This window comes from Porites lutea, chromosome 6, assembly GCF_958299795.1.
Source record: "Porites lutea chromosome 6, jaPorLute2.1, whole genome shotgun sequence".
NCBI classification, from domain to species: Eukaryota; Metazoa; Cnidaria; class Anthozoa; order Scleractinia; family Poritidae; genus Porites; species Porites lutea.
Window position 1 is genome coordinate 18,403,928 of NC_133206.1, and position 17,398 is coordinate 18,421,325.

The window sequence follows — 17,398 nt, forward strand, 5'->3', positions numbered from 1 at the left end:
CAAAATTGAAATAAAATTTTATTCTTGTTTAATTAAATTGGTTCTTTTATAGAGTAGTAATATAAGGGTTGATAATTAAAAAAGTAAATTAAGAGATGAAATTCAGGTTACTTTGTATTAACTAAGTTTTAGAGTGGGAAAGGGTAGTCTGCTACACAGCCGTTTTTAGTATTGTCACGCAAAGCTCCTCCCCACAAAGTTAGTGGGGAGGAGCATTGCGTGACGACTCTAAAAACGGCTGTGTAGCAGACTAGGGAAAGGGCTGATATTGTAGGATTTATTGAATATATTCCTTGTCTGTCAGATGCTTTACAAATTCTGCAGGGCAATTCAATTCCTTTTCTTGGGGTAAAAATTAGTAACAAATGTCAACATATCTTGTAACATGCCCATGTATATCCCTGGGGTCAACGACCCGGGATGGCTGATATGCGCATACTGTCGACTCCCGATAATTCGAACCTTCAAGGGAAACAGAAAAAAGTTTGAGTTATTGGGAGTTCAAGTGATCGAGGGTTTGAGTTATTGGGAGTCAACTGTATTAAGAAAAAATGTATTTAGCAATTATTCCTTGAGCCCTAATTGGCTCTGAGTCAGGACGAATGGGCTATTAACTCAGAGGCCATGAGGGCGAGAATAAAAAAAATTTAGCTAGATAAAGCTAGACTTTAATCCTTTTTTTTGCCGCCAAAAAGCACACACTTTTTGTTACTTGGGGGCTATAACATATAGCCTAGTAGTAGCTCAACCAATCAGAACGCAGCATTGATAATAGACTATTAGTTGGATTTTACTAATAAATACTATTTGGCAAAAGGTAAAGAGGCACATTAACCATGAAACCCAGCAGCCAAAGCTTAACTCAGTTTCTCCCTTGATGGGATGGTAGTCCATTGCATCGTTACCCCCAGTTGTTTGTTTTGTTAAAATCTTTTATTCAAATGGTCCTGGCCGTTGAAACAAGGGATAGCACTGACTGGTTTACGGTCTTTTCCTATCCAAGTCAATTTGTACCCTGTTTCTGTTGATTTGTACTCAGAGTTATTAAATCTCACCTATAAGCCTTCATGGGGTTTCTTGAGACTTCCTCGCCTTTGAGATTCTTTTTAGCTTCATGTGAATTTCATGTAATGTAGTTTTTATAATTATTATTATTATTATTATTATTATTATTATTATTATTATTATTATTATTATTATTATTATATCCTTTCATTTTTATGTAAAAAGGCATTAAAAATCAATGAATTATGTATAGTCAACTGTCTGCTAATGGACACCTCTATAAGATGGACGCCTCTTTAAGATGGACACATGGTGACAGTCCCTACAGCTGTTTTCCATTCATTTTACTGTGACTATACTCTCTCAAAGATGTACAACCGACACTTTTGAAATTGTCAAGGGACACTTTAGAAGTGCTTTATGTAGTAAGATAATGAGATAATACCTCAAAATGGAAATTTAGGTGCTCTACATGACAGTAAACTACAACTAGGGGAAGCAAATTACATAGCCAAATACAGTATGTCTCCTACAGCTCATATCTTGAAACCATTATTGTCATTTCTACGCACCATGTGGAGAGAAACAAAAACTCTTTTCTATTACAGTGTTCCAGGTTTTACCGTTTTGCACAAGTAAAACAGATTTGTAATCATTGCAAATAGGTTCAGCTTTATTTTCTTATAATTACTGGTGTCATGTTACCTTAACTCTCTATAACCTGGACACCTCTCTAAGATGGATAATCTGGAGTGGTCCTGAAGTTGTTCATCTTAGAGTTGACTAATAGGTCAACAAGACAAAGTTTAGTATACTTTCATATTTCTATTCATTGTTAACTTAATCTACAAACATTACATAACAACAGCAAAAATTCATAATTGAGTTGTATTTACTCTTTTGTTTTTGTGTTTATGGGTCGACTTGAAATTAGTACAACTTGACTAAAATATGGGTACAAATAGACTTGGGTATGACCACATCAGTTACCTGCTATCAACCTTTTGAACAACTAGGGCATGGATGAAGAGAGACAAGGTAGAACAAAGTTTCTTGTTTAAGGGAACAACCCAATAGCAAAGCCTGAACCCAGATCTTCAGATCGGAAGTTCAAGTTGTTAAACCACAGCCCCACCATGCCTCCTCATGTGAGTGAACTATCCCAAAAAATTTTAATGGTCACTCAGCGTCAAAACAGATTAATGTGAGGGAGCAAACAGATCTTTTCTTAGATGAATGGAAGTAGGGAAAGGAGCCAGGGAAAGTTTGTGCTGGATGTGGTGTTATTGTATCAGGCAGAAAAGTAATTTTTAACATCCAAGGACGATAGTGTTAAGAAAACATATTACTGTTTTTGTTACAGGCCACAGGAAGATCCTCCCAGTGTCCCGAAAGGTAAGATTTTCTGGGCTGCAACTAAGTACACACTGACTTTAACCCTTTAAACCCTAAGATCAACATTTGAATTCTCATTTGTTCCCCTATTCATTTCCTGTAGAAGTAGTGGGGAGAAGTTGATAAAATATCAAGCAAATTCATCATGTGTGATTGTGTCCATAATTCTCATGACCACTCTGTTTTACAAAGTATTGATATTGCAAGGAGAAATTTGATGCTGATCACCCTTAGGGCTCAAGAGGTTAATTTGTACAGTGTACTAACTTAGTTAAAATGTTTTGCGATGGTAGGCAGGATAACTAGAGTAGAAGGCACTAAAGCCAAAACTTTTATGGTTTTATCTAACATCGTTAAACCTAAAAATTGTTGAGTATGCAGCAGGAAGTGGCAAACGTGCCAGCTGATGGCTCTGTGACCAGGCTGAGAGTGGACGTGTTCATGTTAAAGGGGGGTCCTTTCACAAAAAAAAAATTGTGTTAGGAGCTCATTGTATGTAGGGAATTACCTCTGGAGGTCTGTTTACCACATGTTTCTTTAGAGAAATTATAGATATAATAAAATACAGCGTGGTTTCTTTGATTTTCAATAGATTAACACCGAACCAATGATTGAGGACAGTTTTTTTATTTCTGCTACTTAAGTTGGGGCTGTCATTTGTCATGGTCATCCAAGCCACCCAAACTTCTAGCTGTTTGCAAAGCAAAGGCAATACCTTCATTGCTTGGTTATTTTGAGTCCCTGGGTATTGGTACAGCTTGGGGATCAAACCAGCAACCTCCTGTTTGGCAGTTGACTAAGATAGTTCTACCTTGGATATTACATTGAACTTAAATGCAATGTTACTCACCATAATCTCTGTAACAAGCTCCCTCCCCTATTTCAAGCCCTATTCATTATTAAGCCCCCATTTTGAACAGTCAGCAGACTGTACCATATCTACAATAAGCTGCCCTCAAACTGAGAGAATAGTAATAATATATTATACAAAATGTAACATAACAATGTGGAAATAGAAATTAATCTTATTTGTAGTGAGTTGTTATACTTGTTAGATTTATTACAAACGTTTCTCACTGTCTTCCAATAAATCTTGTCAAGATTTTCAACCAGTGACCAAATGCTCTGAAAGTGCTGCACAAGTATTTTTTAATATAGTTTCTATGAACTCTTGACATCATCACTAGTGTTCTTTCTAAGTGGTGGCAGAAAGTACATGTATCTCTAGAAAGGCAAAATATTTCCTCATGAAGACTTAAAATTGTGTTTATGCAATTAGTCAGTGGGGAATTTAACTGCTAGGAAATTTTGATTCTGGCTTTCATTCTCATCATAGTTGGGGAAATCATAATGCATAATTCTCCTTTCAATTTCCCCTATGTATGCTTGAAAACATAGGGAGACTTTGACGTATTGTATTTATTCGATTAAGTGCCCGACCTCAAATTAGCACCTACCTTGAGTAAGCAACCATGCTGTTGGGAGGAAAATTTGACAAGTGTCCAGCCTCTAACCAGTGCCCTCCCCCTCCCACAATCCTGCCCCCCACAACAACAACATCAACAACAAAAACTATGAAGTGGACAAGAAAAGTTGGTTGTTATTTCTTTACTGCCCTACCTGCTTCTTGTCATGTGACCCATTTGCAGACATTATGCTGTGAAACATCTATGAGGCAATACCAGAGAGTTCACTTAATGATCTTACTGACAATGAGATAGAAATTGACTAAGTACTGTGCAGTGCGGCTAGGAAATTTCCCCGAAGACTGAGTTGTTAGTATTTTAGTTTTTTTAAAAACTTTCAATGAACAGTGAAAATTCTGCTCTGGCACATCTTCTCGTTTTGTTATTACTCACTGCTTTGCTGGAAAATTAACATACTACTTGCTCAGAATAATGAACATTTAATAAGGACCCACTCTCAAGGCCCAAAAATTTAATAAGTGCCCAGGGCACCTAATAAAATAAATACTGTAAGATCAGGAGACACTGGGCATTTAAATGATTTAATTATTGCTAGCATGTTATACAAGAACAGAAATATCAACCCATGTATGGTTGACGTTATTGTCCTTCTTAATAAAACGCAAGTTCTGGAGTACAAAAGCCAACTAACTTTTTTGTTCTTAGCTGCTGTCAATCATCTTAGCAAACCTCTCAGGAAACAGGACTCTACTTCTGACAAGTTCAAAAGTTCATGGCTTATGATTTGTGATTGGTGGATTTCAACCCATTTTGTGTGTTTCTGTGTTTCATGGCCCATCGCTTGTGATCATAATAATGATTGACAGCAGGAAAAAATACAATTGTAAGCTGGCTATCAAATGTCAGAGTTTGTGTGTTATTGAAAAGTGCTGTAATGGAAAACTTTGCTTTCATTTTGCTTCCCATTAAGAAGTGTAAACTTATGGTAAACTTTGCTTTCATTTTGCTTCCCATTAAGAAGTGTTAACTTATTCTTATATCTGCATGGTGATGCAGGGCTGTCACCATGATTTTAAGGAGCCATCTAAATACCTCAAGTATAGTAGGCAGGGAATCAAACTGCTAGGGATCTCTTTTTCTATTTTCCTTCTATTATCCTATGAAAAAAGCTGAGGGAAACCCCTTGCTCCCGGCCCTTAATGACAGCTCTGGTAATGTATAACACTTCGTTTAGAAATAAGTGTCAACAGCACTTCTTGATCTAACATTCTGCCAAGAACAGGTTTATCTCTAGTGTGTGTAATACCTATCCTTAAGTCAAAGAAAAAATATTTTTGAATATTGTTTTCACTCCAAACAGCACCCAAAATTCAAGAAATGTTCTCCATTTCATGCAGTATAACAAGCTGAAAAAAAACACCATGCAAGAGAATTGCGAAACAGGTTTAAATTGCCATAACTGTAGGAAGGTAGACTACTTGAAAATTAATAAAATGTTTCCATTTTGACTTCCTGTTCACAGGGAAAAAGCCAAGGCTAGTAATCCAACTTTCAAAGCTTACCCAGGAGCAGGTAAAGAAGTTACAAAGAAAAAACCTGTCTACCAAGGAGAAAAATGCAGAAAGCAAGCAGAAAACGGAAAGTGAAGCTAACTCTAATGTCAACCACAATAAAGTATTTGACTCTTCTTCCCAAATAGTAAGGGAAAGCCCTGTGCGACACAGGCTATCCAACCTTCTTGATGGATCAGAGCTTAGCCCAGATCATGACCTTGCAGTAGTCCCTACATTTTGTGATGAAAATACATGTACTACCAAAATTGATTTTAATGAAAATCAGTTAAAGCCACCAAAAAACCAAGATTCAGTGAAGGCCTGCTTGTTTAATCGAGATGGAATAGCAGCTGATGACAACTCAGCAGGTCTTACACAGGATGAGCAATGTATAACTGTACCTTGCTACCCTGAGGTTGTTACCAAGACTTGCCTACAGGTAGATGAGACTAAATCTGGCAGCAACAGTCTGGCAGCTGATGGTGTTTTCTCAACTGTAAAGACAATTACAGGTGTTGATCAGTGTCATGGTCAAATACAGTCATCAAAGTATAATACTGTTGCAAGTCTTTCAGAACAAGATAGTCAGCCTAAATCTTCAGTTAATGATGCAGCAACAGATGTTTCAAGTGGTAATTCTGATTTACCCAGTCACAAGGTGGTGCCGGAAAGTGAAGAAGCTGTGCCATTAAGTGGTGAAATGAAAGTCGATCATGAGGCTGCTGGAGACTCTGGGTTTTCTAGTGGAGATAACTCAATTGATTATGCAAGTGGATACAATACACTGGAGGTTTGTTAGGTCTTTGCTTCTTATTAGTTTATAAAGCTGATTAGAAAAAAAATAGATTTGTTATGAGTCCAAGAGGCCTTTTATCCAATTTCATTGGACGTTGTACCTCCAAACCTTCCAACAGTTAAGTGCTGGCCATAAGTATTTGTTTTTTTATTATTATTTAATCAATCAAGGCTGTGCTCTAAGGAAAATTGAAGGGAGCCCAGTGCTCTAAACCTGTAAAATCTAAGGTGGCCAGCATATCATTTAAATAAAAAAAAGGAAGATTTCTTAGTCACCCGCCAGGGGCCACCAGGCCCTGCTAGAGCACAGCCCTGAAAATATTATGCTCAACCAAATGTACCTGGTTAAAGTAATGCCAAGAAGGATTAATGCATTACAGTTCATGATTCATCATTCACTCTGGAAAGGAACAGGTCAATCAGGCACACAAGGGGAATAACACGTTTTTGGTAGTTGCCAAGTAATGTTCTGCTTTGCAATGATGGAAATTGTAGGTTGTGAACTCCTTGCTATCAGACCTTAATGAAGAAAGAAACAAGAGGATAGAACTAGATGAAAGGATTATAAGTATGGAAACGACTAATCAAAAGCTGGTGTCAGAGTGTGAAAAACTGAAAGATATGGTGAACGACTTACTCCATTCATCTAAGGTAATACACCACTGAAATGTTGTTGATAGTGCAGTAATAGCCTATACGATGTAAAATGTTTGGAGGAACTCCTTTCCTTTTGAGGTATTTCACCAAGGAACGGAAGGGATTGTCTCATGTCATTCCAAAAAAAGTCTCGTGTTTATATGAGAAGGTGGGCTGTCCAGGGTTCCAAGATCTTACGTCAAGCAACTGAGAGGCAAGCAGGGCAGCCTGCCTTCTTACATGAAAGCAACAGATCTTTTATGAGAAAATAACACATAAGCTGAGCCAGCCTGGCTAACCAGGCTTACGTGCCTCACATAAACAGGCTCTGATTTGTTCTACACCTTGTGGTTTTTATATTTTCTTCACTCTCTGACAGTTGAAGTTGGAGTAAGGTAGTAAAGTTAAACTTTATCATTATAATCTTCGTTGTTATTATTGTTGTTGTTTTTTTTTTTCAACCCATTAAGTACATTAATCTAATCTGAGAGGAATCATGCTTATTTGCATTAAAGTTATCACTCAATTTAGAAAACTATCCACAAATACCACCCGAAACGTCCTTGAAATTTGACAATGAAACATCAGTCTTCACTCTTGTGACCTGATTATTTTATTGCTGAAACTTGTTATATTATTCACTCTAGAATAAGGCTGCCTATATGGAAGGGCATGTTTATTGTGTATATCTAATATTCATGGCAATTACCAAAACTGAATTATCGTTTTTTACTAATAAAATGATATATGTATCTGCATTGTAAAAATGTGAATGGTCCGTGTGTCACTGTTTTTCTGGTCTTGGCCTGTTTTTGTTCAAGTCAAAGTTAGGCACCATACTGTTATAAAAGTACCCCACAGTTCACATCTCCAGCTCATAATATTAATAAATCTGGTTTCAGGTGAACGCTAAAACAGTTTCCAGAGGAACACAGATAAATATGAACATAGTAAGTTAATGGACAGAAAATGCTTCTGGTTATCATCCAAAATTTTTTCATTCTAAACTACTGTCAGTGAAAACTCATAGCTTTAATTATCAGGATGATTTTTATCTTTTATTTCAAGGTCTTAATTGCCTCTCTTATTACACTTCTTTCTCCTTCGATGCCACTTTCCCTGTCCCAGCACCGTTTTTTTGGAGGCCTTCTACCAGTAAAAAAAAACTGGTATCTTTTTTTTTTCTCAATTTTAAAATTTGCCCCATCATCCCCCCTGTCATATGCACTCCTCATTTATGGTTGTTGCTAGTATTGAAGGTTATTTGCTTTTTCACTTGGCAGACGTAAATAATTGATGTCCTCAGGTTTGTTGTGATGAGAAAAGATAATGATTCTGTAAGACTGGGCATTGCCAATTGGCTTTCCCATTGGGTGTGGTGGAAATAGTCTTTGTGCCTAAGTCGACACTTTCTGTTATTTGCAGAGTCTCCACCGTGGAAGGGCAGTTGATAGGGCAACTTCACCTTTGAGAAACAGGGATCCCTCCCCTGATTTGCAACTATTTTCTTCCTCTGTTGGATGCCAAACAAACTTTGAGAAAGTTGAACATCCAAAGATGGTGTCTTCATTAAGCCAGACCGATGAAGAAGTTATACCACCTAAGATATTAGTGTCTATTGCTTGTCAGACTGAGCTTGTCCTTCCAGTTGAGGCGCGGCCACAAGCGCGAGCAGCTCCACAATCGTCCTATGTGTCACAAAGACAAGAAATGGCCAGGCCAAATCTTCAAGCCACGGCACCCCTGCAACATCTAAATTTCTCACCCAGCACACAATCGTCAAATGTGTTTCACACTGCATTCATTCCATCTGGTCAGTTTTACCCATTACCGCCAGAACTGCAATTCCAGCAAGCTTCATCTTTTCAAGTAAGGCAACAAGGACATTCTTCAGCCCAGGTTTTTGGAAATCGGCCTCGTGCTTCAGTTGCTACTTCAGTGCAGCAAACCAGCACAACAGGCTACCAAGCATTACCATCACTAGAAAGGCAGACAGTTACCACTCAAGGCCTTGCACATCCCACATTGAATGCCCTCCTCTCTGCTTATAATACGTCTGCTTATAATTCCAGCCAACAAAGACATTCTGTGGGACATCCTGTGCAAACAAGTGCGCAACGTGCTCAGACATCCCATCAGAGAACTCAGTTTGATGGATTTGCCCAAGCCAGTGGTAGACAGCTCTATTCTGCTCCTCAACAGAACAATCGAACCAGCTCTTTGCAGCAAGTTGCAAATCCTCAGGGTGCTGTACAGTCAAGGGTGATTACAGAAATTGAGCAACGTAGAGTAAACCAAACACAAATTCAGCCTCCAACTGTAGGAAATCAGACAACTAGAATTTCTGGGCAGCCAAACGCAATAGCCTTACATCATGGCAATTCTCAACAACTTTCTTCCAGGCTATTTTCTCAACCTCAAAATCAAGGAATTTCAGAGGGTCGGATTCTCAGAAACACCATACGTCCTATACCTCATTATCAGCATGGAAACGCGTCATCAAACCAATCGGCAGTCCATGGGATAACCATGCAACAGTCAGTTTCGCAGCCTTTGGGATTACAAACACCTATGTTTACTCAAGCAGACTCAGCTAGACCTCAAACCTGTCAATCAGTAAATCTGAACGCATCAATGATTCAGCCGGTTCAACGGCCTATTTCTCAGGCTAGGACAGTAAGTGCACCGCTGTTACATAACACAAGAAATCCTGTTCCAGTGCCTCAAAGTCAAGCAAGAAACTTGAGTGTCCCTGTCAATCAGACCACAGTGACTACCCAACATGCTGCACAATTGCGTCCAGTGCAACAATCAGTTCAAGCTCAATCATCAAACACGTACAATTTTACAGTAAGACGGTTAACCCAGGCAACTGCAGAAAGGAATACACAGGTACCTGAAAATGACTTGAGAGTGCAACCAAGCGTACAGTCTCAAAGCCTCTTTGATGAGATCCGACGTGTATATAGTGAATTGCAACAAAGCCTGGACGACGTCACTGCTAAAAAACAAAAGGCGAAAAATACTGAGAAAGCAAATGTAACAGTCGCTGTACCCGCTGATGTTGCTACTCAACTGACAGCTGATTACGTTACCTCCGCGGAAGAGTTATCAAGTGTTAGGTCAGAAGATCCCCTCATCAGCCAGGGACATAAGTTGGATAAGGCACATACAAGAACTTCTGGTGCTTCGGCTGGTTTGCACATCGAAGGTGACGTAGCACCAGAAAGCAGGAAAGCCAGACAAGAAAACAATCCTGTGTTAAGTAAGAAAGATCGTCACAGGAACCCTGCCAAAACACCTAGTGGAGCCCTAGAAAATACTGTACAGCGATTATTGGCTCATCAAAACAGCACTTTATCAAAACATCATGCCAGTCCCAAAACTAGTTCTATTTCTGTTTCGGACTTATTCGATGGTATTCGTCCAGTGGAATCACAGCCGTCAGAAACAGGCACCAGTGGCAAAAATGAGAACCAACCAGGTTGTGAAAGTGAAGGTGTTTGTTCGGGGAAGTCAAAAGCTGATAAAGTGGAGGTAGATTCTCTAGATGACAATAAGGAAACCAATAAAGAGGAGCTTGATTGTCGAGTTACTTCCTCCGATGAGAGGCAACCAATTTCGGAAATAACATCTTTGGCCGATGAGAGGGGGAAGGAAACTGGGGCTTCTTTGGCCTCTGAAGAAGTTAATGAGGTAGTGCCAATTTCTGGTGCGGGCGTCGAAGGACAGAGAAGTAGTAATTCAGATAGTGTGTTTATTGCTCCATCAGCTCTTCCTAATAGAAAGAGTGACGTTGAGAAAGACAAAGACGATATTTACATACAACTTATGTCTCCTGTTATACCCCATGGATTTGTTAGCCACAGGAAAGACAGTGATTCTGATAACGTATTTGTTGTTCCATCATCCCCTGTTAAAACAAGGAACGATAGTGAGAAGATGAAAGACGACCTATACGTCAATCTCATGTCTCCGATCATACCTGTTTCACCATCACCCACAGCAAAGCGTCGATCACATATTTCTCAACATTACTGTGATAAAAGTGAGACCACTCAAAGAAAATCGCTAGGTGAAGAGCAAGACAGTAATCCTTCTGTGCAGAGAATAGAGAGTGCAGACAAAGTCATCAATGATAATCCCGACCAAACAGAAATAGGAGAGACAGACTACACCACCAGTCCTGGTCCTCAAAGTACACAGATACAACAAATTGTGAGGAACCAAGAGGAAGATCCTGAACTTCTGACGACTGGAGAGGAAGGCACTGTCGACGAAAATAGGTTAATAGATGCAGAAATTGAGTTGCCTGTAGCAGAAACGCAAGGGGGAAATACTGACACTGACAAGGTTAAAGTAGCCGAAGGTGAAATTTATGAAGAAAGGAGGCCTACATCAGAGACAGGACAGGAGTTTCATGTCACCTTTGCAGATAAAGATATGGAAGTTGTTCGGAGTGTGGGAGGAACAGCTGACGAAAATCACGTGGTGAATAGCGTTGACCCTCATGGACAAAATTACTGTAGCTTTGTATGCAATAGCGTGGAAGAAAAACATTCTGAAGAATCTAGACACAAGGTGGGTGAAGGTGCAGAAGAGAATGCAGGAGCTAATCAAGGTATAAGTGATGCACACCTGGCTGTGGGTTGTGTCGACGCTTGTGCAGAGAATGATTCTCAACTTGCACCTGGTTTGGTAGCTGCCAAGGATTCTGTAGAAAGCGAAGACAAAGCTGGTGAAGAGATGGAGACAGATGTAATACCTGACCTCAGTTCCCCTCAGAATGTAGTGAGAATGCAAGATTCTTTGAACATTAGATGCAGTCAGGAAGAGGAAATGGAAACTGGTGCCAAACACACAAGAAGAGTCAATACACAAGAGACTATTCAAAGTTCAGGCAATGTTGATCCTGTTGGAAAGAATAATTTTGCACCGAGCAACACTGTTGAAGAGATGGAGATAGATTCAATACCTGAACTCAGATCCACTCAGTCTGGATGCGGTCCCGATGAAGAAGTGGAAACTTGTGTCAAGCATAGTGGAGGTGTCGGTACTGAGAAGGCACAAGAGACTACTCAAAATGCAAGAAATGTTGATGCTGTTGCGGAGGATAATTTAGTCCCGAGCAACGCTGTTGAAGAGATAGAGAAGGATGCAACACATGAGCTCAGTTCCTCTCAGAGTGTAGCAAGACGGGAAGAGACCTGGAAGCCTGGAAGCAGTCACGAGGAAGAAGTGGAGACTAGTGTCATGCACAGTAGTAATGCAGACTCTCAGAAGACACAAGAGCCTATTGAAAATGCAGCCAATATTGATTCTGTTGCTGAGGATAATGTGGCCCTTAACAATGGATTACTTACAACGACTGAAGGAAACAGCGGCATGGAAGAGAGCACCGTGCTTTCTTCTAGTAAATGCTTGACTGAAGACAACAGTGACGGTTTAAATGAGCAACAATTTAGTGGGATAACCAAAGGAATTAGCAAACAAGACCATTTTTATTATAGGTGCCATGACTCTTCAGCTATAAAAGAAGTAAATTCTCTACTTGTAGAGAAACTTCCCAATGAAATGAAAAACCAACCTTTGGAAAGTAGACAAGAGCCAAAACAGAGTCTTGTAAATGGCATTGACATCACAGGAATACTAGTCTCTTCTAACAAAAACCATGATCAGAATGAAAAAGAAAATGCGGTCAAATCTGATTCTTCACAACAGCATTTAATTGATGGTTCAACTTTACCAATACCTAGGATTGCTGTACGTTCAGTGGATAATGACCTTATGATAATGTGGGACCTACCTGACAATGACAAAATTTCTGAGATAGAGTACTTTGAGTTATATTCATGGAGCCGAGGTGGGCAGTGGCGTAAAATTTCGAAAGTCAAAGCTCTTCGACTTCCTATGGGTTGTACACTTAAAAACTTAGCACCTGGAAAAATGTTCCGGTTCCGTGTTCGCGCACTGTCTCATGGTGGAGTAGTTGGGCCATTCAGTGAACCATCCTCTTTTATGTCCTTATAGTTGTGGCTCAAGTTGCTCGAAAGACGGTTAATTTTAACCTGGGCTTAAGGCAAGTGTTGAACACATTTCTCGTTTAAGAATACAGCTATTTCGAGAAAGGTTGCCAGAAAAAGTTCACGCGACAATCCTGAAAGGCGTTTTGGGTGGTTTTGAGTTCACTGTTTTTCAAAGAAATTTGAAAGAATGACACGGTAGGCCATAGACGTAGTTTTCCAGTTTTAACGGAAAGCAACAAATATAGGTTCGACAGCAGGGTCAGGAACAGTGTATTGATCATATCCCATGTTGCCTTTCGGGATTGTCGCGTGCATATTTTTTCCGACAACCTTTCTCGAGCTGTATGTAAGTGACGGCGTTACTTCACGAGACAATTGCGTGAACCGAAAATGATATTATACAACATTCACGTAAGAGTAAACTAAGTCGTGGCTTAAGTGTTAAACCCTGGATTAGTGCTAACCATTCTTCGAGCAACTGAACATTGGGATTTTAAAGTAGTTTACGTGGCATCTGGGGTCGTTGCCAAGACGACATTAAACAGTTTCTGCGTAATTTTAGTTTTAATTGTATATACGTAGTTAATAATACATTTCATATTGGATTTATAAACTCATCCGGCGATTCGATAATGGTAAAGTTTGTTATAGTTAAGTTCAAGGCCATTTTAAGTGCTCATTGTGGTGTATACATAACACATTTTCAGCTTGAAAACGGTGCCTGATTGGAAAGGAAATTTGTCTGTTGGCGCGAAAAACACTAAAACAAATTCAAGTCTCTTTCTCAGGGTAACAAAAGGTAAGGAATGATATATCTTACCGTTTAGAATCACAAGGAAGATCAAAGGACGAGAAACCAGGAAAGAACCGGATTTCGTAAAGTTAAAACGTGGTTGTCAAAGTTGATAAAATGCCCTGGGAAAAATGAATTCTACATCGGAGAAAAGTCAAAACGAATTAAAACCTCTGGGAAAATTAACATCACAACGCGAACCCTTGCTTTTGAGATGGTAAACTCTAAAATTTCGCAGGAGAAAAAAGGATGAAAAGTGGAAAGAATGGCTTAAGGGGGAGGCAGCGGTGTACCTCTGTACCTTACATTTTGTATCAAGATTGTGTTTTTGTCAGGAAAAGATAAAGGAATTTTGAAAACTAATGTCAGGAGCAACCGTGTTGAAAACAGCATTTTTTCACATTGGGACGTTGTTTCCGCATTAGGATTTAAAATTTTGTTCTCTTGTGTGTGCCTTGCAGGCGTTGAAGGCCATTTGCAAACAGCCTTAACCACACGTACAATATTTTGTCTTCTCTACAATCTTGATATATATGTGTTGTAGTTATTTTTATTATTTCAGGTGACTTTTATTTTTCCTTTCGTTCAACTTCATTAGCATACATTACCATACCCAAAAACGAAAGAAACACAAAACTTACCGAGATAAAAACTAACTACAACACATATGTATTCAGACTTGTCTGTGTTTTGGAAATCTTGTTAAATGTGTTTGTTCTGTTTGTTAGTAAAAAAAATTACCCCCCAGCTTTTTTTTATTAAGGGGATTTTTGTACTGTCATTTCAAAAATATCATTTTCCTTGTAGTTATCGTTTTGAAAAGATTCATTTCACATCCATATCATTTTTACCATTTAGCTAATAAATTTTTTTTTTAATTCCTCCCTTGCGAGTTTTAGAGTGAATATGAGTATGTGAATATGGACCTATCACTCGTAATCATCAAATCACGCCTGTGTTGACTATCTATCACGTGAAACTTTTGCAAAGCACAGCGTTGGAACGTGTCCTTCGATCGTTGTTGTGCTTAGTAATAATGATTATGATAATAATAATGATAATAATAAAACTAATAATAGCAAAAATAACAGTAATGATGTTAACATCTAATTTAAATACGATATTTTTATAGCGTAGCTGATTTGGTCGTGAATGGTATAACTCAATGAGTGAATAGTGGAAACGAAACAGACTAAAACCTATGCTAACTTTTCCCATAACTCGGAATTATTTACAGTTTTATATTACAACAGTTTTCGGTCCTGTTGCAAAATTTACAAATTGGGGATCACTTTTTTGAACCCATTGGAGGAGGTTTAGATTTTGTTTGCCGTGTTATCATTAGGCAGGCCATTCCATAGTTTAACATCATTTAGCCTGACTGGTTATATGTTGAAGTTTGATTTGGGCTAAGGTACATTATTCAAATGCAAAACGCAATACTTGTGTACCTAAAATAACCAAAGAACATATATGATGGCAATGACATCAACTGTTGTTGCTCTTTGACAAAGAGCATCCAGCTACCTGATAATGTAAATTTACCCCACAGCATATTCAGCAGGACTTTCATAATCATTATCATCATTTTTTTGCCATGTTTCAATACAGTGCACCAAGTTTACAGCTACATTTGTTTAGGCGAGAAAAACTCAAACCACCAACCTTTCTATTATGTTAAGTGAGAAAGGCTCCAAGCGATATATCTGAGGAGGTAACGATTGTCGTCATTGTTTAGCTTGTAGGTTCACACATCCAACCCACCGTCCAGTTTAAGGAATTATTTTTCTTCGAAAGTGATCAGACTAATAAACTGTCATTAAATCTTTCAAGCGAGAGCAAAACAATGAGTATACAGTCGACTTCGCCATCAGCAACATGTTGTCTCCATGTCTCCACCATTAATGTGGCATCTCAAAACATGGTTATTATCGTCTATGTCGTCAGAACCGGGTATGACCAGTAAAACGTTTTCTCTCTTCAGTATGTTTAAAATGTGTATCCGAAGTGAAAATTCGTCTGACGTCTTGCAAAAGTAAGTAACACGCGAAATTGCCAAAAGAAATGTCCGTCCTGTCGCGGCCAAATTGACAGGTATGACCTAGAATGATATGCTTTACACCACAAGATGGCGGCAAGTACAGATCACCTTCAGAATCTTCGTTTACTTCGTTACCTTTGTGAGAGTCAAATACATCCGTGAGCACATCAAAGTGAGCGTCATAATGAAAGGCTCGCCGAACAATGTTTATAATAACGGATTTGAGGGCCATGACATGTGGAAAGAAATCAGCCGGTTCTTTTCTCTCGAAAAGGGAACCAGCAACATGGACCACACAAAGTTCTACACAGATAACAAGTTTAAGCTGCCAATCGACCTGCGCTCCATGACGGACACCACAATGCGCGACAGCGGCATCCGTCTTGTGAACACCAAAGACAGTGTGTTCCTTGAGATCGAAAGAAAGACCTCTGGCTCGGGAAATTTAAAATGCCACGTTTTCACAATCAGCGATCCTAAACTGAAAATTATGGACAGACAGTTCCATTCTGTGCAGTATTAAATATAAGTGAATCGAAACAACATACCTTTTAACGGACTGATCGTGGGCCCTACAAACTCCGGTAAAACCCAATATTTTGTGAATCAACTGCGGGGCACTTTTCCAGGCAAGTTTGACGACATGATTTTGATATGTCCAGCCTTTGTCCACACCAAGAATCATCACGTCTGACGAAGGGGAATTTGTCTCAAGAAATAGTGACGACGTTCAGCTAACGCTTTACGTCTTTGATGCTTGTCAATATCTTTGAGAGATTCACAAGCTGAATTTGAAACTAGGCTGGACTATTTGTGAATTGTAGCAATTGATGCAAGTCTGTAAGCACTTCTTTGATAAAAATAGGGCGCACAGTCAGGTTCTCTGCTCACTTTGTTGAGATGAGCTCAAAAAAGCTAAAATACAGCAATAACTGTAACAGAGAAAGTGGAGTTCATTTTGATCCACCATATACTACTTGAGTTATAACAGCGTTGAAAATAATTTTTCGCTGGCCACCGATGGAAACGGCCGTTCTGCGCCCACAGAAACGGGCTCACCCTGGTGTCTGAGAGAAACGTCACACAAAACATCCCGAGAAACGTCTATGGTTGATTGATGTCTTGCCCATGCGGCCACAGCGAACAGATTTTTTGCTTTGACTGCGACGCGTGCAGCCAATTAGAGAGTGGCAAAATGTATGCATTCACAATGGGTCTCGCTGAGGACATCTTACTCTACGATCCAGTCTTTACCGATTTTGCCGTTGTCTTTTATATATTTTAATCCCTGTACAATCCAGGATTAATCAAGGAGCGCAAAAAAAAAAAAAAACGTTCGAGCAAAGACTTGACGAAGCGGCTAGAAAAACACAAGGTGCTCGAAGAGAGGAAAGGCTCTTCACCGGCGAAATTTGTACTCTCCCTTCAATGACTGAATTTTTGCCTTTATTTTTAGGCTGAGTTTTTTGCAAAGACTTGTCAGCCTCGCAAAAAGCACCCACCGCGTCAAGGGGTGTGTCAGCAATGATTCCAGGATCCGTAAGGCTCAAGGCAATGCCAGAGACCGAAAGAGCGGCCTAGCGAGAGCCCAAACCGACGGCTAGATAATGCATGGCAATTGGAGCTTTTTTTTTTAATTTTGACTCTTCTGTAGTTTCGATTTCGCCGGGAATTTGCGTCTGAATTTCAAGACATTGTATATATGGTCAATTAGTTTTCAATTCAAA

At 39.2% G+C, this 17,398-nt stretch overlaps 1 protein-coding gene across 1 annotated transcript in view; it reads left to right on the forward strand.

The window, feature by feature from the left end:
• Positions 1–14,512, forward strand: part of LOC140941968 (uncharacterized) — a 21,135-nt gene extending 6,623 nt beyond the window's left edge. The window contains exons 2-6 of the mRNA XM_073390967.1: positions 2,328–2,400; positions 5,350–6,170; positions 6,671–6,826; positions 7,714–7,761; positions 8,237–14,512. Of these exons, the coding sequence (XP_073247068.1) occupies positions 2,328–2,400; positions 5,350–6,170; positions 6,671–6,826; positions 7,714–7,761; positions 8,237–12,841 (5,703 nt within the window). The 3' untranslated portion in view covers positions 12,842–14,512. The remainder of the gene's footprint in view (positions 1–2,327; positions 2,401–5,349; positions 6,171–6,670; positions 6,827–7,713; positions 7,762–8,236) is intronic.
• Positions 14,513–17,398: the final 2,886 nt, after the last annotated feature.